This window comes from Gymnoscopelus braueri, assembly GCF_963280865.1.
Source record: "Gymnoscopelus braueri genome assembly, chromosome: 23".
Lineage (NCBI taxonomy): Eukaryota > Metazoa > Chordata > Actinopteri > Myctophiformes > Myctophidae > Gymnoscopelus > Gymnoscopelus braueri.
The window spans coordinates 5,076,190-5,100,712 of NC_137625.1; the positions used below are offsets into that span (position 1 = coordinate 5,076,190).

The 24,523-nt window shown below is 40.9% G+C and overlaps 2 protein-coding genes across 6 annotated transcripts in view; both read right to left on the reverse strand.

Annotated features, from left to right (window-relative positions):
• tbk1 (TANK-binding kinase 1) overlaps positions 1 to 10,097 on the reverse strand; it is a gene marked incomplete at its 3' end in the record, with an annotated part of 30,453 nt that extends 20,356 nt beyond the window's left edge. For 3 of the 5 annotated variants that reach the window (XM_080421731.1, XM_080421730.1, XM_080421734.1), the window contains exons 1-4: positions 10,058 to 10,097; positions 7,459 to 7,615; positions 1,394 to 1,534; positions 326 to 467 (exon numbers count right to left, since the gene is read on the reverse strand). In XM_080421731.1, the coding sequence (XP_080277857.1) occupies positions 326 to 467; positions 1,394 to 1,534; positions 7,459 to 7,545 (370 nt within the window). In that variant the 5' untranslated portion in view covers positions 7,546 to 7,615; positions 10,058 to 10,097. The remainder of the gene's footprint in view (positions 1 to 325; positions 468 to 1,393; positions 1,535 to 7,458; positions 7,616 to 10,057) is intronic. The other 2 variants (XM_080421733.1, XM_080421732.1) reach the window with 1 other exon arrangement.
• Positions 10,098 to 17,510: 7,413 nt separating this feature from the next.
• The window catches only part of lrp6 (low density lipoprotein receptor-related protein 6), a 105,296-nt gene continuing 98,283 nt past the window's right edge, over positions 17,511 to 24,523 (reverse strand). The window contains exons 23-24 of the mRNA XM_080421294.1: positions 20,953 to 21,050; positions 17,511 to 18,285 (exon numbers count right to left, since the gene is read on the reverse strand). Of these exons, the coding sequence (XP_080277420.1) occupies positions 17,940 to 18,285; positions 20,953 to 21,050 (444 nt within the window). The 3' untranslated portion in view covers positions 17,511 to 17,939. The remainder of the gene's footprint in view (positions 18,286 to 20,952; positions 21,051 to 24,523) is intronic.

Here is a 24,523-nt window from a genome sequence, read left to right on the forward strand (position 1 = left end):
GTAGTCATATCTAGGCAGAAGGTGGCAGGAAGGGGTACAGGGAGAGTGAAGTGCTAAGGGGTGAGGTGGAGTCTGAAGAGGTGAGTTTTTAGATTACGGTGGAAAATTGGGAGTGAGTCTGTGGGAGTGAGTCTGGAGTTCTGATTTCTATGGGGAGTTTGTTCCACATTTTTGGGAGCCAGGAGGGAGAAGAGTCTGTCCAGGGTGTTTTAGGGAAGGTTCACAGCTACAGCAGTGACAACAGCCAGTGCCAATGTACTCGGTTACTGTCCCACCCCCTGGTACAGAGGGTAAAGCAATCAGGTTTGTCAGCGTGCTCGCTCACCCACGTCCTGCAGAACGATGAGGAACTCGTCCTCTGGCAGACCGTAGGCGTTGGACGACTCCTCCAGCACGGTGTAGAGACTCCCACAGGGACAGTACTCCATCACCAGAACCTTGTGACGAGTGTTGGACTGGGGAGGACACTTTAACACTTTATGATACAACTCCAGGAACCAGCCCCCAAACGGAACCGGAATCTGTTTTACCGACTGACTGCACCAGGAACATCAGGAACAAGAACCTCAGTGACACCAAGAGAAGCTATATTTTTTTAGACCGTGTTGTGATGCATATTTTCTTTTTCAGTACCATTACAATTGATCTTCTTTTAATTCAACTGCAGATTGCTCTCTCTTTATCTCTCTATATATATACAGTGCATAATGTATTTGAATGAACATTTGTGATCAGTAACTGTTTTAGAATAGACCAATACCAGTCAGCAAGAATGACTGTACATTGAGAAGTATCTGACTCTGTGCTTGCATCTTCCAACTCACTTAAAGCACCCATAAAACTGTCTGGATCCTTGTGGGTCTGTAACTCTTGAGAGTGTACACTCCCAGAGTAAAATCGAGTAAAAGTGTGTGTTGGGGGACTCAAGAGTTACAAAAATAAATGGTATCAAATGAGGGTCCATCCGTGGCTTATTGCGTGTGAACCTGGGGGTCCTTGAAATCAAGAAGGTTTAAAATCACTGCTCTATTGGGGTCTTTTAACCCCTTAACTAAGACCTGAGGCCGATTCTACAAAATGTCTTCTAAATCCTAACAGTTTTTTTTTTTAGCTTTATCAGTGGTTCTCAAACGTTTTCATGTCAAGGACCCCGGAAATTATATGTATTTGGCCGCGGACCCCCATCTCAAAATATTTTGTTCCAGAAGCAAAGATTTGAGTTACAAATGTTTGCTTTAAAAATATATATATATATATATTCAAAGCAAACATAGCAGATCTACAAGCTCATAGCGCGGCACTCGGTGCCGCGCTATGAGCTTGTAGATCTGCTATTTTTGAATAGTCAAAGAAATCTAAAAATGACACAGATTCACGCCGGGCTCTAACTGACCTCCTCCTCCACAGCGAAGAGCTTGACGATGTTCTTGTGGTTGAGTTTCTTCAGCACCTCAAACTCCCTCATCTGCACGTCCAGCGGCCTCAGGAAGCTCAGGTTGTTGAACACTTTCACCGCATACAGGTCACCTGTTTTCTACAATAAGGGCAAAGCTCAAATTAAAAACTCAATTACTCAACTTGTACATGATGTGTAAACCAAGTAACCGCTGGTTGCTGATCTCTCTGCTGGCTCACTTTCCCCTTGGCTTAGCTTGATGTGCCGACCATCATGTGACCATGAGAGCTTCGTACGGTAGCTCTCGTGGTCACTTGAAAATGACCGCAAGGGTCGAAATGTCGTATCTGCTGCCGTTTGCCGTAAATAACATTTTGGAGCATTTAACACATTGAGTGCAAAAAACGGTCCGGACCGTTTTTCATAATCCAAACGAAGAGTGCCAAAAACGGTCCGGACCGTTAAAAATAATAAAAAAATAATAATAATCCCTTCACAGCACCAGGAGATATTATTTTTCTCGGCTCCTGTGTACTTTTTTTTTTTATTATGTATTTTTGACTATTTTCAACTATTTTCAACTGGCTGCAACTATGGAACGGATTACCTAATTTTTTTCCCCCGATTGTACGAGACCTCTATGTGTGTAATGAGGGGATCACCGTGAGGACGGTGATCAGTGAAAATATTTTGTGACTACTTGAAAAAGGTTCAAAAATTGTTAAAAATCCAGGTACTGACTGTACCCTGTTTTAAAAAAAAACCTGGCACTCAATGTGTTAAAAGTGAGCTGAGAGAGCCCCCGTCTTGTTTTTCATGATTCTGTTTTTGCAGTTTGGCTCAGCACCAAGAAACGGAGGACGTGGGTTATTTTTTCTTTGGAGCTTTATAGCTCTCAACAAGCTGAAGTGGTTAATCAGACCAATTGATTTAATCAATAGATTGTTTCCTGGTTTATTCGTTGATATATAGAAAACATATTTTAATTTAAAAAAATAATAATATATTCTTCTGGATTATTCGATGAATCGAAAAAGTAATCGATAGAACGATCGCTAACAAGATTAATCGATAACTCGCATCCACACTCACAAGGGCTTGTAGATTGGTTATTTTCCTAGCGTGAGACACTGTGGTACAACTACGTATGAATGTTTAAAATCAAGCGACAGTCTTTAGCCTCCACTGATAGATCAGAGACAGTGTTGTTGACTGTCAAACAGGCCAAACAAATCCAAGCAGCTAATCATTTAACCCATTCAAACCGGGAATGCATCTGTGTAACCACTTTATCCATATTTTATACTTTGGCTATTCAAAAATTGCAGATCTACAAGCTTGTAGATCTGCAAAAAAAAATTAAATCATGAAAATATGTGCAAATCTTTGAATATATATTTTTTTAAAGCAAACCATTTTTAACTCAAATCTTTGCTTCTGGGGGTCCATGGAACAAAACATTTTGAGATGGGGGTCCGTGGCCAAATACATATCAATTTGGGGGTCCTTGACATGAAAACGTTTGAGAACCGCTGATAACATATTAGCGACATACGTATTTTTTCAACAAGCTCGTAGCACTATATCGCAGCTTGTAGATCTGCTAGTTTCGAATAGCCAAAGAAATGTTAAAAATGACACACAGATGCGTTCCCGGTCTTAATGGGTTAAAACATGAGACATATGATCTGTCTGCCGATGAAGATCCGCACAGACAAAACAAACAGGGCGTCAGGTCCAGGCCCATCCGTCTCATACCTGTAGCTACAGTACAGTACAGTACGCACAGACAGAGAGGTGGCTGGGAAACTCCCCGCAAAAAAAATTTACAGGCTGGGGCTAGGGGTGGGGGGGGTGGGGGTGGTGGGGGGGGTGGGGGAGTTCTATCGTCACTGTCGGGCTGAAACCTTGTATGTCCAAAACTGTTACTTTTCAGGAAATGGAGAAAAAAAAACAGATCCTGTGTTCCAATGGGTCCTTAACCCATTAACACATTGGGTGCCAGAGGTTTATTAAAATATTATACGTTGAGTGCCAGCATTTCTTCCATCCACTTGCGTTATACATTTCGTGCTGTGAGAAGCCCTGACGCGGAAGTGCATGTAAACAAAGCGTGCGTGCGAGACGGCGGAGGGTCCCGACTAACGCCTGGAACAATAATATTTCCAACGCGACCCTCCATTGCAGCGTGATCGCCAATCGAAAACGGCTCGTTTCCACCACATTAAAAAGAAATGGAGATATTAAGCTTTTAATCAAGGAGATAACATTGAAAACGCCGACCGGAAGGATTTTTGACATGGAGCCACATCCAGCCTCTTCTTCTCAGAAACTGCTTGGGTGATGTCAAAGTTTCGTTTTAGCGCCCCACGTGGCCCACATGTATAAAAATAGAATTGGGTCAAAAACGGTCCGGACCGTTTTCGGCACTTCTCGTTTGGACACTCAAAAACGGTCCGGACCGTTTTTGGCATTCAATGTGTTAAGACCTGAGGCGACTCTTAATTTTTAAGTTTTTTTAAAAAGAATCAAAAAAACATTTTTTCAAGATTTTTCAAAAATAGCAGATCTACAAGCTCATAGCGCGGCACTCGGTGCCGCGCTATGAGCTTGTATATCTGCTATTTTTGAATAGCCAAAGAAATCTAAAGTGACACAGATGCGTTCCAGGTATTAATGGGTTAATGTAGTTATTATTTAGTCACAAGCTCTTGTGGATACTTTTCACTGGTTCAAGATTTATAGGACACGGACACACTTTCACTTTAAAAACTATGCAAACATGGCAAAAAAAATAGCAGACCTGCAAGCTTGTAGATCGGTTATATTTGCTACTTCTGTGTGACGAAGTAGGGCGTTGTTTTACAAAAGAGGAAACCATGAAAAGACGGAGATACAAGGTTTTTTGCCCGACGGCAACGATGTGCTGCAGAAATGATGGGATTTCAAAGGACCGCAATAAATGAAAGATAGAGGTTAATAGTTTAATCTATGGGTGGGTTAAAACTTGTGCAATGCACGCCTAACCGCGACGCACGCACGCACGCACGCACGCACGCACGCACGCACGCACGCACGCACGCACGCACGCACGCACGCACGCACACACACACACACACACACACACACACACACACACACACACACACACACACACACACACACACACACACACACACACACACACACACACACACACACACACACACACACACACACACACACACACACCCCCACACACACACACACACACACACACACACACACACACACACACACACACACACACACACACACACACACACACACACTCAAAGGATAAAGAGGGAGGCGATAAAAGGCAGCAACACACACTGTTTAAGTATATATCCATGTGCAGGCACCTTTCTCTGTTAAGTCCTTTTATGTACAGTATATGCACAGTGGAAAGACGGGGTGAGAGAGAGAATATCATTCATATTCTCTCCCTTTCTCTCTGTATGCATGCCTAGGCTATATTCTATCTGGTCCAAGGCCTAGGATATATTCTATCCTAGGCCTTGGACCAGATTTAAAAATAGTATATACCAGGGGCCAGTATCCATGGTATCAAACCAGCTGAGTGCAACGGCACTAAGGGCTTTAATAATATTTGACTTTTAACTCAACTGGTGGCATCAATAAATCTCACAGGCATAAGTGAAGTAATGTAGTGTCATGCAGGGGTGCAACAGTTAATCAAACTAATCGATTTAATAAATAATAAGAATTGATAGTCGATAACTTAATCAATAATCGATCCATATTTTAGGATAGGATAGGTGAAGTTTAAAAATGTCAAATCAACATTGACGCATTGTGAGCTTGAAGATCTCACACCTACGTCGCACCACCAATCCCACTGATATGATAGTTATTATTATTATGGGCATGCTGATATGCCCACCTATGGAGTTCTCTGTATCTACCAGGTTTTGTCCCTTTTATGTCCATCGATTCATAAGAAAATGATGGATATTCACAGCTATAGTTGATATACTGCGTAGTTCAAAATGAGGGTGTCAATCTCACGAGGCTTGCATAGAAGTGATTATTAAGGCATGTCCTCATAACTGTGTTGCTGCCTGGAGGTGAGAGTGAGCGCTAAAAGGGGAAATTTGAGAATGGGGTTTTCTCAAAGCCACAGAAGAAGGTATAAACAAAACAGCAAAACCACAGTGTTCAGGTTTTCTCCTGTCTGCTAGTGCAGGATGCCTTCAGTGTCACCTATGAGCCAGGAACACTCTGCTCTGACACTACTGTAATGCCACTGGTTCTTAACCTTTTCAGGCCGCGGCCTGCAACCCCCCAGGAGTTGAGGCTTTACATTTAGTTTGACTCGGTTCCACAGATACATTTTGTGAAAACAGCCGATCTACAAGCTCACAACGCCTCTGTGAGCTTGTAGATCGGCAATTCTGTTTGCCTCTTTCTTATATTATTTGACAATTTGGCCAATGTTTGACCAATTTGTAATTGTTGATTACTTTCGATGCAGTAATGGTCTTTTTCTTGATTTCACTGTCATCTGGGGACCCCCCCCAAAAAAGCAGTGTTTCTCAACCCACAGGATGCTATATGCAACACTTGCATAGAAACCGTTTCGACCAGTGAGTGATTTACAATTTAGGCATTTAGCAGACGCTCTTATCCGGAGCGACTTACAAGGTAAATAATCAAACACATAGAATGCAGAGAGAGAGGCAGTGTAGTGCCTCCAGAAACTCATAGGATACCAAGTAAACCAAGAACCTTCTGTCCAAACAGCATGCTATCTAAAAAACATTCTGTACATTGAAACTACAGGATACCAGGTAAACAATGAACCTGGCATCTGTCTAAATAACATGCCATCTAAAAAAACATTCTCAACAGTTGTGGTCGAGAAAACGGATCTGAGACGCAGATGCTTAACTCGACCCTCCAGAAAAATTCTGCGATTATGCGATTGCAGAATTGACCGCATAATCATCAAAATGGCGCATAATTATGCGGGGGTAACGTTTTTTCAAAAAGGCCGCATCGCATAATATGCGCATTGCATAATATGCGCTTCGCATCGCATATTTTTGCATATTTCGTCACATTTCGCAACTTTTCGCATATCGCATATTTCGCAAGTTTTCACATATTTTGCATTTTTCGCAACTCGCATATTTCGCATATTGCCGCATATTTCACAACTTCCCGCAATTTCACAGCATAAAATTGCAAAAAACCCCGCATATTTCATCGCAAAATCAAAGATTGTAGCCCGCATAATCAAGAGTTTTAGCCTGCATAATCAAGAGTTGTAGCCCACATAATCAAGAGTTTTAGCCTGCATAATCAAGAGTTTTAGCCCGCATAATCAAGAGTTTTAGCCCGCATAATCAAGAGTTGTAGCCCGCATAATCAAGAGTTTTAGCCCGCATAATCAAGAGTTTTAGCCTGCATAATCAAGAGTTTTAGCCCGCATAATCAAGAGTTTTAGCCCGCATAATCAAGAGTTTTAGCCCGCATAATCAAGGATTTTTGTCCGCGTTTTTCTGGAGGGTCTACTGAACACACTAATCACTTCATAAAAATGCACTATTGCTATAGTTTGTCTTCCGTGGTCCTGACCACTTCCGTATGTGAGAAGGGGGCGGGGCCATCACTATGTTGTCCTGTTGCATTGTTTGTGTTTTCTAGATTCATTGTGTTAATGTTTGTGTTAGTGCTGCACCCTGACTCCAAGTAGAATGTTGTTTGGTTCAGGGGTTGCAACAGTTAATCAATATAGAGGCATATACTGTATAGAGGCTAGCCTGTCACATACCCATATATGGGCATACACTGATGACATCAGAGATCTCCATATATGGGCGGTGGTGCGATGTAGTTGTGAGGGCCTCATAGCGGCCCGAACTCTAGTATATTTGTTTTTACACACGCTTGTTGATTATTCGATTAATGGAATAAGTAATCAATAGAACAATCACTAAGAAAACAATCGATAGTTGCAGACATAGGTGCAATGGTGGGAGAAATATGAATGAAAGTTGATTGTGTAGGCGCTTTACCTTGTGTCTCCCACGGTAAACGTTAGCGGTTGCTCCCTGACCCAGCAGGTCTGATATGAGCCACAGGTAGTTGGTTGTGCTCTGCATGGTGGAGGCTTTGGTTGACCGGCTGCCGGCTGGTCACTGGGTCACTAGATCACAGACTAGTAGGTTGACCCTGAGAGGGAAAAAGACAGCTGGTTAATAGATCACCAACTAGTGGGTTGACCCTGAGAGGGAAGAGCCAGCTGGTTAACCAATTCAATTCAATATTCAATTAAATGTTGTAAAAATGCCAAATCACAAGTTGTCTCAAGACACTTTAGATATATAGCAGAGAGCAGACATAATTGTCCCACCCTGAGGAAGCAATTTGTACGACAGTGGAAAGTGGCAATGAAAAACTCTTAAAAAACTCTCTCCTTTAAAATGGAAGAAACGTCAGACATACCACAGGCTCTGGGATTCTCAGTGAAACTGACCTGAGCTACAACTCTACTTGGTCGGTCTGCTTTTTTCCGATTCCGTCCACACCAAATCTCTTAGCCGAAAATAGACGATCTACAAGCTCACAACGCATCGCGTTGCCTGCTATTTTTTTGGCTTATGTTCTCCCCCAGAATAGGGTGCGATGGAGTTCAAGTGGTTAATAGGTCACTAAATAGTAGGTTGAGCCTGAATGAAAGGCCGTGTTGCCATAACAGAGATCAGGAACCACGCCTGTGTAAAGGAACAGGCTCCGTGTATAACTGTAGTCCCAGGTTTCACAAGGTGGCATATGTATGTAGCCTTTCTCCCATTATCTGGCTGCTCTTGCAAGTTGTGAGTGTGTTTGTTTGATTGATTGATTGATTGATTACTTTATTAGTCAGAATAAATTCTCTTCTGGGGGTCCCTGGCACAAAACCTTTCAGATGGGGGTCCGCGGACAAATATTAATTTGGTGGTCATTGACATTCAAAATGTTCCATTTTCGAAAAATAGCAGAAGTACAAGCTTGGATTTTCCACATAGTACCAATTCCAAGCTGTGAACTTGGAATTTCCACATAGTACCAACCAGTGTCAGCAGTGTGATCAAGTATCTTTATGTACATTTAGCTACAACACAATAGAACATAATACATAAAAGCAGAATTTCCCTGTAGGAACTTTGGTTGTGGTGTCACTGTCAGTAAAAAACAGAACCTTTGCAGTCTTCCTCATTCAAAGCTGAAATAACAACAACAACAACACTACCTTTATTACTGTAGGAGGCCAACTGCTTCTCACAAACAGGTCTGTCTAGTGTCTACATGACTTGGAACATACAGAGTCTACTTTTGAATTGTGGGAGCAACAACTAAGTCAACAGTGAATATTAATAGTGATATTGACTGTGTGTGTGGTATTTATATTCTATAGACCTGCTAGATTGTGTTAGACTCTTGTCTTAATTTTTGATTCTATATACATCAGTGGTAATCTCAGTTTCACCTCTGAAACCCCCTTATAGGCTACATCGGCTATTTAAAATAAATAAAAAAGATCTTGGAAAAATGTTGGACATTTTGGAACTATTTTCAAACATTAACACCAGTGGTGGAAAAAGTACTCAAGTGTTTTACTTAAGTAAAAGTATCAATACCGCAATGTAGAAGTACTCTGTTACAAGTAAAAGTCTGGAATTCAAAATTTACTTGAGTAAAAGTACAAAAGTATTGGCATCAAAATGTACTTAAAGTACCAAAAGTAAAAGTACTAAATATTTGAAAATAGCAGATCTACAAGCTCACAACGCGTCGCATCGCGACGCGTTGTGAGCTTGTAGATCGGCTATTTTCAAATAGCCTAGGTATAAAATAGGGCTAAAGTGGTTAATGTGTGTTTCATTATATCATAATTTACATCTGAAAAGTAACTAGTAACTAAAGTTTTCAAATAATTGTAGTGGAGTAAAAGTACAATATTTGCCTCTGAGATGTAGTGGAGTAGAAGTAAAAGTATTGGAAATTGGAAATACTCAAGTAAAGTACAAATACCTCAAAATTGTACTTAATTACAGTACTTAAGTAAATGTACTTAGTTACTTTCCACCACTGCAAACACACTCTGACATCACTGTGCATAACACGGGAAACCCCCCCTAGGCCTCAAGCAGTGCGTAGATACTCAACAGATCAAATAACACATACATTTGCTATATTATATTATATTATATGTATGTTTAACACATCCTTCCTTCCAGGACTTTCATATATTTTGAAGGATATTGAACATTTTCTATTAAATAGGGGCACTTTTTTTTTTTTTTTTTTTTTTTTTACATACACAAAACATCACAATAGATGCTAGTCAGCTAGACTAGAACAGAAAATAAAGTTAGACTCCTAAAATACTTGGCTTTTTAAGTGTCTAATTTTCCCATTTCTAACAGGATGAGATATGAGGACAATTTCACTTTCCTTTCCCCTGACATGGTGGTGAACGGAACTACTAAACATTAAAACATTACAAAACATCTCCCTTCACTGCAGCTAGATGCTGGAACGTTCATTTAAATGTACAACAACGTTTGTTATTTAAAAACATGACAATAATAATAAGCTAAACTAAGAATGATGTTTTGTTTATTTCCTCACCCGTTCACCAAGTCCTCTCTTCTTCCGGATGACGTCTCCGGGTCACGTGGTGTTGGAATAAGAAGCGTTGCCAGATTTTGCGAGAGAAATAAGCAACTAGGTATATGAAAACAACCCCCAAAAGAAGCGACTATTATAGGCCACATGAGCGCTGATGTGACGTGTTGTGAGCTTGTAGATCTGCTATTTTCTCCTTTATAAAAGTGAAAAATGTGGAATATTCTTTTGATAATTCAACAAAAATATTGTATGGGGTCCTTAGAACAAAATATTTTATAATAGGCTAAATATACAAGCCCAAATAAGCAACTGCACTTTTAGAAACAAACCCCAAAAAAACGCAACCCACCGCAACTTTACAGAAAAAGGAGCCCAAAGTCGCTTATAATAAGCGGACATGGCAACACTGAGGCCAAGCTGCTGCTATGTTACCGTAATGCCTACAATATGGGATCACTTTTTAGAAGTACCGTAACTTTTAGAGTAATGGTTCTGAAACTTTTCCATGTCAGAGGAAGACCCCCAAATTAATATGTATCTATTTTGGCCATGAACCCCCCCCCAATCTGAAAATATTTTGTGCCAGCCTAGGGACCTCCATATATAAGATTTGTGTTGTTGAAAAAAAACAACAACATTATGTTACACGTAAAAGTCCTTTTATTTGAGTAAAAGTACAAAGTATTGGTATCAAAATATACTTAAGTACCAGAAGTAAAAGTAGCCTACTCATTATGGCCTATTTAACATTCTTTAAAAAAAATCTATCTTTAAAAAAAGAAAAAAAAAATGCAGATCTACAAGCTCTGCTATTTTTGAATAGGCAAAGTATAAAATAGCTCTTAATTGATTCATGTATGTTTTGTAATAATACGCTAAATCTACAAAGTAACTAGAAACTAAAGCTGTAAAATAATTATTATAGTGGAGTTACACAATATTTGCCTGTGAGATGTAGCCTACTAGTTGAGTGGAAGTATAAAATATTGAAAAATAGACATACTCAAAGTAAAGTAAAATTACCTTGAAATTATAAGTGCAGTACTTGAGTAAGTGTACTTAGTTACTTTACTTTCCACCACTGATTCTTTGTACTTGTACTGCTGCCGTTTTATAGGATGGGATGTTCTGCTATTGCCTTATCGTGTCTGTCTGTAGACTTTGACTCCTGACTAAGTAGTTAATACATTCTTGGCAAAATAAATGGGACGATGACTCATGGACATCTCTGTGACGATAGGCCGATTATGAGAAAACAAGAAAGAATTACATAATTCGGCTGTATAGATTTCCCTAAGGGCCACTTTGAGACCAGGAAATCAGACAGCACAACAGAACGTTAATTTGTTCTCATATATTGTAATGATACATTTTCCACTAACACACACCTGTCACCCCAGTCATTTAGTTGGAGTCTATTGAGAATTGGAGCAGATTTTGGGACAATCACTTGACTTGACGAATGACACCTCAACTCCACTACTGTTGTGTCACGAGTTGTGACGCAACAAAATCTAGTTACCACCATCTATCTGGAAGCAAATGGGATCTGGAAAAGGGTCAAATACGTTTCTGACTGAGGAAGTGTTGTGGAAGGCCCAATGGCAATATTTTTAACTGCACATGGTAATCATAGGTACATTACCCACACCATAATAAAAAAGGTAGCGTTTATGCCACTTCATGACGAAAATAATAAACAAAATCAGTCAAGTTCAAATTTCACTCAACTTTTATTAAAAAAAAAAAAAAAGAATCTTTTCATTTGTTACAACAGCTTATAGTAGTAACTGAATGGGCTGTACAGGTCCATTGTGTATACACTGTTTTACATGTAAAGCAATCAATGTACAAAAGAAAGTAGAGTTAGTGGAAATCAAAAATGAGTAGGATTAACCAAATGTTGGTCACCTTGAAATATATCCTTGCAAAAGCACCATGGTATCAAAACGGATGAATGACAAAATATTCAAAAACAAACTCTCCTGTATTCCCCATCTTAATCACGGACCTCCGGTAGCATGGAGACAAAGTGCTTTTATATTATAAAATTAAAATTAAAAAAGAATTACCCTCACTGATCCACCTTGGATCCATCATTTTACAATTAAACAACTTTCTTGGACCTTTATTCTCTCTTTTTTTTCTCCCCCAATGCTTTCTGCACAACCTGTACCATGCACATCGCTTTCCAGATGACACCAAACAACATGACGCGGCGACTTTTCAGTGGTTAAGGTGCGTACACACCAGGAGCGTGCGATTAATTCGCACCGATTTAAACTGCTTTTCAAGTTACGAGTGCATCCACACAGAACACGAATAAACATGTTATTTTTGAAACTAGGTCGATTTTTCACCGCAAGATTTTTATACCTGTATAAATGAGGCATCGTCAAATTAATAGTTTAATGTGAATTAATCATATTGCAATTTTTATATCGTGGTCCCCCCCCCCCCCCACGTCGCTTCCGATAAACTTGGACGAAGGACGGCCAGCGGGAGTGTTCATACACCACCAGGTGTGTCTCGCTCCTCCCTGCCTGGTGCTCCCCAGCCGTTTTCGCCATGTGCCTGTGCTGATGTGTGCACCTTTCAAGCAATTCATTTCACTCCACCACGCGATGGTGACGCTTGCCGACAAGAACCGATCGAGTCAGCACCGACACGGTTGTGCTACAGATCATCAATTAGACTCAACTCTTGACACTTTCTCTCCTGACCGGGGTCATTCTTGTTTTATCTTTAGACGTACAACATGCACACACAAATAAACATCCAACTTTTATGAGTTTCTACATTGATGACGTGATGATGCGTTTAAGTTTTTGTACCGGTAAATCAGTAAAACAGTACTGTTAAAGTGCAGTTAAGAGAACGAGAACCTCTCCGAACAATGTTTGATGGAAGCCTCATTTGTAATTCGTCATAATAATGGCCGTGTCGCTAGCACCCCCAAAAAAAAAAAGATTCAGCACAGCGTGCGACGCGGTCGTACTGTATGACAAAGTATGAAATGAGGTTAAGAAGGGTTGCAGAGGACGGGAACATTCAGACAGGGCTTGAGAACACGCACATCGAGACATCATGCAGATCAATGATTGTACCACAGGCAGTTTCTTGGCTCATTTACACGACATGAAAGAAGACACAGACAGCGTCTACGATAGAGGTTAGCGGGTGAGCTGAGATACTGGTCTGGAATATACATCTGGAGACATTAAGGGTTTTGGTGAACTGGATTCCAATTCAGGTCAACAGACCTGTTTCTCAAAGCAAGGCTATATGGGCCCATTGTGTGACCTAACGTGAACATAAAAAGAAACAAACCTTGCCACGTCTGTGATTAAATGGCATTTCTATCAATGAATGTTTAACAGATCAGCCCAAAACAAGCAACAGAATCCCCTATAATAATGCTGAAATTGAGAACGTTGCACTTTGAACAGGAGATGCATTTGGACTTTTCGAAGAATCTAATAAAGAGTTCAGGAGGTGTGTGAGAGTCATATCATTATACGATTGTCATCAAATCCATGCTGGTGTGTGTGTGTGTGTGTGTTAACTCTTCACTCCACGCACATTAAGATGTTACTTGTGAAAGAGCAACGTGAAGAGGAAGCCATGAAGAATTGTCATCTTCCGGAGCCCGTAAGGTATGATTTTTGAACTCTGCGTTTAAACTTTTACTTCAGAAGACCATAATAAAACCCATGCCAGACTCCACACTACATTTGAGGATAATTCGTCGCTGTCGGGTGGAAACCTTGTATGTCCAAAACCGTTTATTTTTTATCATCATTTTAAAAACGATATAAAATAGCCGATCAACACCTCGCGATGCGAGGCCTTGTGAGCCTGTAGATAGTCTATTTTCACTACTTTTTGCTTGACACTCCTGTATGATGAAGTAGGGCATTAAATGACGAAGTGAAACATAAAAAGTTCAAATTTAGATATACAAGGTTTCTGCCCGACGATTTCCAAACCAATGACAACAAAACAAAGCCTTGCTCGGGACAAAACCGTTCCGACAATGCAACAAAGTTTTCCTTGAAAAATATATTTTTCCGGTCATCACAAGACAGCACAAAAAAACAGAACAGGTTTTTTTTTTTTTACAAAAGAGATTGTTGATACAAGCATAAAGGCAATAAGAATGAGTGCCACCTCAATGTGTAGACCGACGGTCCTAGCTGAGCATTTCTGTCTCTCTTCCTGCCTCCCATTCGTGAAACAAAGGCCTCAAAGTTCACATGGGGACTTGACCAGGAGGACATGGAGGGCAACCTGCCGTTGGATTGTAAAAACTTGCGATTTGGCACAAAAGTCCTTCAAAAAAAAGAGATCAGATTGACCAGTTGCAACAGTTACGCATCATTCTTGACACAAAGTACAGGGAATACCCTGGCTGGATATATGCTCTGCGTTTTTGACTGATCTGTCGGATAAGATTGTCACCGTGTAAGTTTTGGAGTGATATATTTTTTTTTTGTAGAAAAATATAATGAGGCATATTACAAAAAAAAAAAGACGGAATGAAATTAAAGTACTGCAAGAATTCAATGGATAGATTTACAATGATTTTTTTTCTTCTATATAGCTTATAAATATGTTATCTACACAATATGTGGTACAAAAATACTATAGCATTTGTAGTGGGCACTGGATTTCCTTTGTGTATTCTCAAAAACGACGACAACGGAAAAAAATATGATATGAAGTTGTATAAATGGTCAGGCACGAGAACTTGTCCTTGGTGGGGGGTCACTACCCCGATTAAGGGGGGGGGGGAGCCTTAAAACATGGTTGTGAGGATTAAAAGCAACGAGCAAGACCTCTGTAACGCATGTGCTTTGGGTTAAGGTTCACCCACACAGGGTTGGCAACAGTTGCAGTCAGGCATTAATAAAAAACATTTAAAAAGAAAATCTTGAAATCATGAAAAAAAGAAAGAAGAAAAAGATCGTGTCTACTCTGTGCACCAGTGGTTCTCAAACTTTTTCATGTCAAGGACCCCCAAATAAACATGTATTTGGCCGCAGATCCACTTCTGAAATATTTTGTGCAAGGGACCCCCCAAAAGAGAAAAAAAAAATCGAAATCAATCCAAAATGTCCTAACATTTTCCATTTTTTTCAGAAATAGCAGATGTACAAGGTTTCGAATAGCCAAAGTATAAAAAAAAGGGATAAAGTGGTTAAAATGATTGTGATGATATATATTACCCCACTTTGAGAACCACCGCTGTAAAACAGTAAAATCCTCAGTGTTTGAACTTATACTGTATAAATGTAACCAAACCAACTCACAAGAGTTTAAACACTGAGGATTTTACTGTGTGTGTGGATTGTGAATTGAAGATGTGAGCCCCGTTGCGTTGATCCCCATTACGTAGGTGCCCTGTCCACATAGAACGCCTTTAGAGTCTTCCATGTATTTCTATAGTAAAGAAGTGATGGTGCGCTCCTCTTCCCCCCCCCCCCCCCCGACGCCCGGCGTTTATTTTGGCGTAGCGCCCCGGGCTAAAAACAATTAAACTTTTGGAAAGAAGCGCCGGCCATTTGATCCTGCTGGTTGTATGTGACAACACGATAATTTACAACCCGACGTTGAGTCGTCACTACTACCACCATGAGAAGTTATTTGTGCTAATAAACCGCAGATGACAGGACGTTTGAGCAGTGAGCACCTCAATGGTTGATAGGTTGGAACAGTGCAGGCATCACGCTGTGTGTGTGTGTGTGTGTGTGAGCTATGGACATGATATCCAAGGTGCTCCTCAGCTCAAAAGGCGTTCTCCAAGAGACACGTTTGCCGACTGTAGCTTTGCTCTGGGTCTTTCAGTGTGACCCAAGCTAACCCCAAATGATGATGATGATGCTGACGTGTAGGTGTGGCTAACCTTAAGAAGCTACGGGGACCACGACAGGTGAAGGGCAGTGACAACATGGCCTCGCATAAATATGTGCCGTTGCGTTACTGCTTCAGGTGAGAAACTGCTGTCTTGGTTCTGTGACCACCAGCGAAAGGAGGCTTACATCTACAATTCAAGTGTAAAATAAAAGAAAAAAAAGGGATACAGACAGGATAAGTAGCAACCGCATTTGTAAATGAAGGAGGAGGTATAAAATAATAAAAAGAGCCAGTACCACATTCTTCGCCACTGAAAAAAGGCTTTTAAACCAGCCACTCCCAACCCACTTTATGGGTGGGGGGGACCATAGAAATGATGAGCGCTCCAGTGCTGACAAAATGGCTGCCCCCAAGCCGAGGAGGAGCTCAATGGCGCAGCGGCTCTGAATGACATCCAGGGGGAGCTCTTCTCCTTCCCATCCCCATCCCTTAGTGCCGTGGTTCTCAAACCTTTTAATTTGAGTGTGCAAATGGAACCAAAATGGTTCCATTTGTGCACTCTCAGAGTTACAGACCTGTATGGGTCTGTTTGGAAACCCCCCTCAAGGAACCCTGAGGGTCCCCGGACCCCACTTTGAGAAGCATTGTCGTAGAGTTGAGCTAATGCTAGTATTTCTCATTATTTGGCATCAGATTATGTATTGTGTTCATGTGCTTTTAGTGTGTCCTTCAGCCTGGTGTGGGAAGGTCATATTCTCATCTCCTGGAGTTTTTTTTTTGTCTTTTTCTTTTTAAGGCAACTTATCACGTTTGATGATTTTAATTAAAACCTTTTCTTAAAAAAAAAAGAAAAGTAAAGAAAAATGTACAAATTTCAATAATACAAACCTCTATGGCATTATCATCAGTAAACGCTGTATAGAAAATATATAAATATGCTTTTTTTTTTCTTCTTTTCAATGTACAAGTGTTCTGCGGCAGCTCCGTTGATAGCTCTCATTTTCATTTTCTTTCCATAAATTTGTGTTTGTTTTTTTCTCTCTCTGTAACTGTACAGGATGCTGGACCCCCTTCAAAATGTCCACCTCTCCTCCATATTTCATAGACGTCTCTCTTTCCCCATTTAAAAAAAAAATCATTATGCACAATTGGTATTTACAGTGAAGGGGAGGGGTGGTGAGGGGCGGAGCCTTTTGCGGGATTGGGGGGGATGGGGGGTAACCGGAAGAGTGGGCACCTAAACATCGTAGGCACCTCAAAGTTACATTTGCTATTCTTTTCCAAAATGTAGGGGGAAAAAAAAGAATGCTTGTATGCTTTGGAAAATGGTCTGATATTACATTAATATCAGACCTAAATTTACCCTTCAACTTTTTGCTTATGCCCATAGTGACTGGCTAGCCACGGGTTTTGTAGCAATTTGTAGCAATTGTAGAAATATTAGGCCTTAACCCATTGATACCTGGAACGCATCTGTGTCACTTTTAGATTTCTTTAGGCTATTCAAAAATAGCAGATATACAAAGCTCATAGCGCGGCACCGAGTGCCGCGCTATGAGCTTGTAGATCTGCTATTTTTGAAAAATCGTGAATTTTTCTTTTTGTATATTTCTTTTCAAAAAACTTTTTGGATTTAGAAAACATTTTTAGAATCGGCCTCAGGTCTTAATGGGTTAAATGTGAAACGTTCAAGCATGTTCAAATCATGTACGTACACTTTATATTACTTGACATTTAAGGCCCAATAACAGTTGCTACAAATTGCTACAAAGCCTGTATGTGTATATTCAATCATTTTGGGCAAAAACAAGAAGTTGAAGGGTAAATTTAGGTCTGATAATGATGTACTGTGCATGTTCAAATCATGGATACTTTACTTCAGACCCTTTCTTAAATTATTTTCTTCTTTTCTTTTTACATTTTGGAGAAAATAAAAACCAATTTGAGGTGCCCACAATATTTAGACGCACCCACTCTTCCCGGGGTATCCCGGGGAGGGGGGTTGGGGGGGGGGGGGTAGCCAGGCTCACGAGGAGTCCGTACATGGCGAGGGGGGCGGCGGGTAGAGGTGGTGCGAGTAGCTGCGCTCCGTGTAGGGCGAGGGGGGGCAGCTCTCGCAGTTCTCCTCGGCCGACAGGTACTGGCTCCGCGGCGTCGGGGGCGGCGGGAAGGGCTCCGAGTCGTAGTTGAGGTCACTGGCGTAGCCCGCCTTGGCCGCGCCGTTGGCCGCGGCGGACATGGCGGCTGCCGCGGCGGCGCCGCCGGACTTGGGCGGCCCGGCGCGGCGTCCCGGCGTGTAGTCGCTGTCGCACACGTCCGTGCTGCACGGCGTGGTGGGCGGGGCGAAGTGGCGGTACGTGTAAGGCCTGTAGCTGTGAGTTGGAGAGAGGCAAGGGAGAAGAAGTCAACGTCGTGACATTTGACTTAATGCCATAAAAGTAGTGGAAATTTCCACTATTTTTGGAAAATGTCTGAAAATATATTTGAAAGTATGAACATCTTTCAACATGGAAACTTTATGATTATGCAAAAATAATTGCGATTATCTCAAATAATTACTATCAGGTGATTATGTAATAAAATTGTGACAGGCCTAGACGAGGGAGGGAGGGGGGGGGGGGTGAGGGGAGGGAAGAGGATTAGAAAAAAAAAGGCAAATGCAGCTCAACCGCGACGTTCGGTAAACAACCAGCGGCGCTGCGTTTACCAATCTCATTTTGGACTTAACCCATTGAGACCTGAAGCCGATTCTACATGTCTCCTAAATCCCAACAGTTTTCTGAAAAACGTATGTTTCTACATCAGTGGTGGTCAATCTTTTTCATGTCAAGGACCCCCAACATTATATGTATTTGGCCACGGACCCCCATCAAAATATTTTGTTCCAGGGACCCCCCCAGAAGCAAAGATTTGAGTTAAAAATGTTCGCTTTAAAAATATATATATTCAAAGATTTGCACACAATTTCACAATTTTTCAAAAATAGCAGATCTACAAGCTCGTAGCGCGGCACTCGGTGCCGCGCTATGAGCTTGTATATCTGCTATTTTTGAATAGCCCAAAGTGTAAAATAATGCTTTTTGGCTCAAATCTAAAAATGACACAGTTCCAGGTCTTAATGGGTTAAAACTTCTTATGTAAATAAAACATTTTGATCACGGATGAAAAGCGACACGAAGCGGTACAAACGCTCACCACATTCTGTGTGTGTGTGTGTGTCACTGAAGCCTGTGCCGTTTCAAAATGCACGGGGAAAAGGGTAAACAAAAGGAAAGCGAAGTCTCTTTGAATGCCGGGCCCCCCCCGAGTCCAGAAAAAAAGGGGGTTGTTATAAGTGCTAGCATGTGCCTGCGGAATTCCTGCCATCTCTAGCAGGGCAGCAACACTGCAATCCTGCAAGGTTTGATTACATTTCCACGAAACCCGAAGATTTCACTGGTATTCTCTTAACCCATTGAGACCTGAAGCCGATTCTACATGTCTCCTAAATCTCAACAGTTTTCTGAAAAACGTATGTTTCTATATCAGTGGTGCTCAATCTTTTTCATGTGAAGGACCCTCAGAATTATATGTATTTGGCTGCGGACCCCCATCAAAATATCTTGTTCCAGGGACCCCCCAGAAGCAAAGATTTGAGTTAAAAATGTTCGCTTTAAAAATATATATATATTCAAAGATTTGCACACATTTTCACGATTTTTCAAAAATAGCAGATCTACAAGCTCGTAGCGCGGCACTCGGTGCCGCGCTATGAGCTTGTATATCTGCTATTTTTGAATAGCCCAAAGTGTAAAATAATGCTTTTTTAGCTCAAATCTAAAAATGACAAAGTTCCAGGTCTTAATGGGTTAATTATAACACTCAATGGTTTCCTTATTGATGTCGGGTTGACGCCTGCCGGTCAGAGAGCTTGGCTAAGTTCGGACTTTCAAAAAGACAGTGGTTGAGCTTTTGGGTAAAATGATCACGATTATACAATAATTATAATTATAAAAATGTAATCATTTCAATGTGGCTTTGTTTCATGGGTGACATGTTTTCTAGCGTTGATAAATTGACAGAGAGCTACCAATAAGAAATATTGTGGCCAGGACCGCTGGCGTAGCGGTCCGGGCACCTAGAGTACAATGTAGCCTGACCGCGTGTCGCGAGTTCAAATCCCGATCCAGACGGCCTTTGATGCGTGTCACTCCCCCATCTCTCTCTCCCCATTTCCTGTCAGCCTGCTATCCTATCTATAATAAAGGCATAAAAGCCCCAAAATAAATGGAAATATTGTTAAATGACCTTTGGATTGAGGTCACACTCGCTCGTCATCACATTATGAGTAGGATAAAAGCAACATATATATCGTCGCTGTTCCTTTTAACACATTGAGTGCCAAAAACGGTCCGGACCGTTTTTCATAATCCAAACGAGGAGTGCCAAAAACGGTCCGGACCGTTTTTTGTATTTATTTTTTTATTATTATTTTTTTTTTTTCTTCACAGCACCAGGAGATATCATTTTTCGAAGATTTAGACTCCAATCCACTTCCTGGTTAACTTATGACTTCAAAAGCCTGTATCTCGGCTCCTGTGTACATTTTTTTTTTTTATTATGTATTTTTGACTATTTTCAACTGGCTGCAACTATGGAACGGATTACCTAATGTTTTTAATTTTTTCCCCCGATTGTACGAGACCCCTGTGTGTGTAATGAGGGGATCACCGTGAGGACGGTGATCACTGAAAATATTTTGTGACTACTTGAAAAAGGTTAAAAAATTGTTAAAAATCCAGGCACTGTGAGTACCCTGTTTTAAAAAAACCCTGGCACTCAATGTGTTAAGCAAAAGAACCTGTGTTGAGACACATTTGATCACTTTCAAATTGTTGTAAAAACAGCGGGGGAAAAAAAACAGATCTGCAAGCTCACATCGAGGCAAGAGTTTTAAATTAATCGTGATATTGATTTGAAGCCATATCACCCAGCCCCTACTATCTGTGCATGTGTGTGCGTGCGTGTGTGTGTGTGTGCGTGCGTGTATCAGGACATACCTGTAGGAGTGGTGTGTGGAAGGACTGTTGGAGGAGTAGCCTAACTCCATGGTGTACTGGGAGCGCACCGTGGCCGGCGAGGGCGGCGGGTTCAGGATCTGGGCGAAACAAATGGAAAACAAACACCTTTTAGCTTCTCTCCGTCTCATTCACGTCTGGAACAACAAATTCTAAATACATCTTTAATTCACATTTTTCTCTTCAGACAATTTCTATAATATCAAAAAAAAAAAAAAGGACATGAATCTTCCACAGCTAAGTGAACATCAATACTTATACATATATATACACACCACTTTCTCATCCTTAATGGTCCATTTTATTGCACAAGAAAAGAAATCTCTAGCTGTACAGTCAAATCATTACAGAAACGTGTTTTCAATATTACGCCCGAATATCCATTACCATTACACGACCGTCAAATAAAATATTACATTTGTTTTCTTTTTTCTGCAGAAGTGAGTTATTATTCCTTTTATGTGACTGTACAACCAACTGTATTCGTGCTAGCTCTGGTTTCTTGAAAACGGCATAATTGAAACGGAGGCAATTAACTGGTTAAAAGTACAGCCTGGCACAGACCCTTTTTTCACCAGTTTCACACGCTCTCGCAGCCTCTGCTTTCCTCACTGGGGAAAGAAAAGCCTGGGATTTCACACAAACACATATGGCTGTGTGGTTTTTACATGTTACGGCACCCCCCGACCCCCATCCCCAATTGGTAAGTCGCTCAAATCTGGGCCAACTAATAGCGGAGGTAGACGATCGTGAAAAAACTGCAGCAGGATCAAATAAAAAAAAAGAAAAGCTGGATTTTTGAAATGATGCTTGGAAGAAGTGACTCAAACAGAGGTAACATTTTCCACATGGCGGAGGGCGTGCCTCGGGGCTGGGATGCTGTACTGTGTACCCTAAAGCCAGAGGTTCACAAACTTTTTCATGTCAAGGACCCCCCAAATTATATGTATTTGGCCGCGATATAATAATATCGCAATAATTGGCAAAGCACTGAGATGAAATTAGTTTTCCTTGCGATACCGATAGATAGGAACTTTTAAGTATACGATGTTAGTTCCATTGATCCAAGCCGGGAACACAATCGATCGATAGATCATTAAATTAAACATGCTCTGAAAACGCGTGCAGCTCACCCATCTGACCTCTTAACACGGCAGCCGATAGGCTGTGTGGGCCATGATTAAAAAAAAAAAAATATTCAAGTACGCCCTGATCCACAAAGGGTTGGGAACCGCTGCCCTAAGGAAATTCTATGTTTTAATTGAAGAATATGTTATCATAGGCTACATTTACAGTATATCAGGGATGTGGCCCAATTAGTTAATAATCCAGAAGACTAGATTTATTGTGCACGTGCCACTAGGAAAACTGCCACAGAGCAGAGCATTCAAGTGGAGCGGAGCTGTAGAGGCGCGGGACGATTTTTTTACGTAGCAGGGAGCGGGTTTAGAAAAAAGGTAGGGGCGAACATGGAACGAGGACCGCCCGCCCGCCGCTCCAAGCCGCTCTGGTCGGGGCCGCGCACCACATGTTTGAGCATGGCCGGTCGCAACGACAGACGCAAAGAAATCCTCAACACTGCAACAGAAGTGCACACAGCGGCACGTTCCTGATCAAGATTTCATTCACATTCCTCCGTAATCCACACAGCTATGTTTATACATTCCTATGCTTATACCACCAGCCAATCAAAGGATTCAATACGATTTGAAACGCCAAGTGACAGCTTTTGGCGGAACCACACTCGCTATTCCAGTCCCCCCCCTTTGTGTTGTGCTAGGTTCATTGTTTACCTGGTATCCTACAGTTTCGTTGTACAGATTGTCATTTAGATAGTACTGTATATTGTTTAGACTGATGCTCGGTTCATTGTTTACCTGTGATCCTAGTTTCCTGAGGCACTACGCCAGGGGTCGGCAAGTAAGTTTGGCCTCGGGCAAATGTTTTTCTCATTAGATGGTGGGCCAGAACATAATCAATGTAATTTAACAACTGGAACTGGCAGCAGGCCATCTTATATACTGTACAATTATCACAATATTGTATATACTAAATATTGTATAAACTATATAATAACTTGATATAAAAGTTAATAAATAAAGATGTGAGTGGTGTAACTGCACACTGAACTGTGTGTGTAATCAAATGTAACAGGTGCGGATGGAAATGCGCGGGGTAATCATTTTGTGCAGGAATGAGGACATTTAGTTCATTAAAAAGTTAAAAAGAGAACATTTTTATCTGGAGCCAGACAGTCACACTCCCTTTCAAACAGAGATATAAACGAGCTCTTTCAATGAATAGCAGCTCCAGGTCTTTTCTTAAGATATGGAGAGAAACAATGTGAGACAACACATGCCTGTCCGTCAGCATGGATAAAAAGCATTCTTCAGGTGGGAGTAGATTTTCTCTATTTGGACATTGTAGCCTGAATGTGGGACGGTCAAATATTGTCGACTATTTACAACATCAGTTACCGGGTCAGATATCATGGCTGGCGGGCCAGTTCTGGCCCACGTGCCGCCTAGTGCACTACACTGGTCTCTCTCTGCATTCTGATAGTTTACCTTGCTTATTGTAAGTCACTCTGGATCAGTGGTGGAAAGTAACTAAGTACATTTACTTAAGTACTGTACTTAAATACAATTTTGAGGTATTTGTACTTTACTTGAGTATTTCCAATTTTCAATACTTTTACTTCTACTCCACTACATCTCAGAGGCAAATATTGTACTTTTACTCCACTACATTTATTTGAAAACTTTAGTTACTAGTTACTTTTCAGATGTAAATTATGATATAATGAAACATACATTAACCACTTTAACCCTATTTTATACATAGGCTATTTGAAAATAGCCGATCTACAAGCTCACAACGCGTCGCGGTGCGACGCGTTGTGAGCTTGTAGATCTGCTATTTTCAAATATTTAGTACTTTTACTTTTGGTACTTTAAGTACATTTTGATGCCAATACTTTTGTACTTTTACTCAAGTACATTTTTAATTCTGGACTTTTACTTGTAACAGAGTACTTTAATATTGCAGTATTGGTACTTTTACTTAAGTAAATAATTTGAGTACTTTTTCCACCACTGCGTGCCGCCTAGTGCACTACACTGGTCTCTCTCTGCATTCTGATAGTTTACCTTGCTTATTGTAAGTCACTCTGGATAAGAGTGTCTGCTGTGCCAAACGCCTACAAAAAAATAATATTCTGGGGGTCCCTGTAACACATTTTCAGATTGGGGGGGGCATGGCCAAACAAATATCAATTTGGGGGTGCTTGGCCCAAAATAATTTGAGAACCAATGTCCTACTGTACATTATAAAAGACATATAAAAAATACGGTGAAGCAGCATTCTGCTTTTACGGACCGACAGTGTGGAATAAACTCCCATTACACTTAAGACAGGCAGCCTCTGTCGATAGCTTTAAAGCACAGCTCAAGACCTATTACTTCACTCTTGCTTTTAGCTGATTCTTTGGTTGATTTTTAATTCCTCACTGTATTGCCTATTTTAATGTTGTTTTATGCCTTTGCTTTTATTT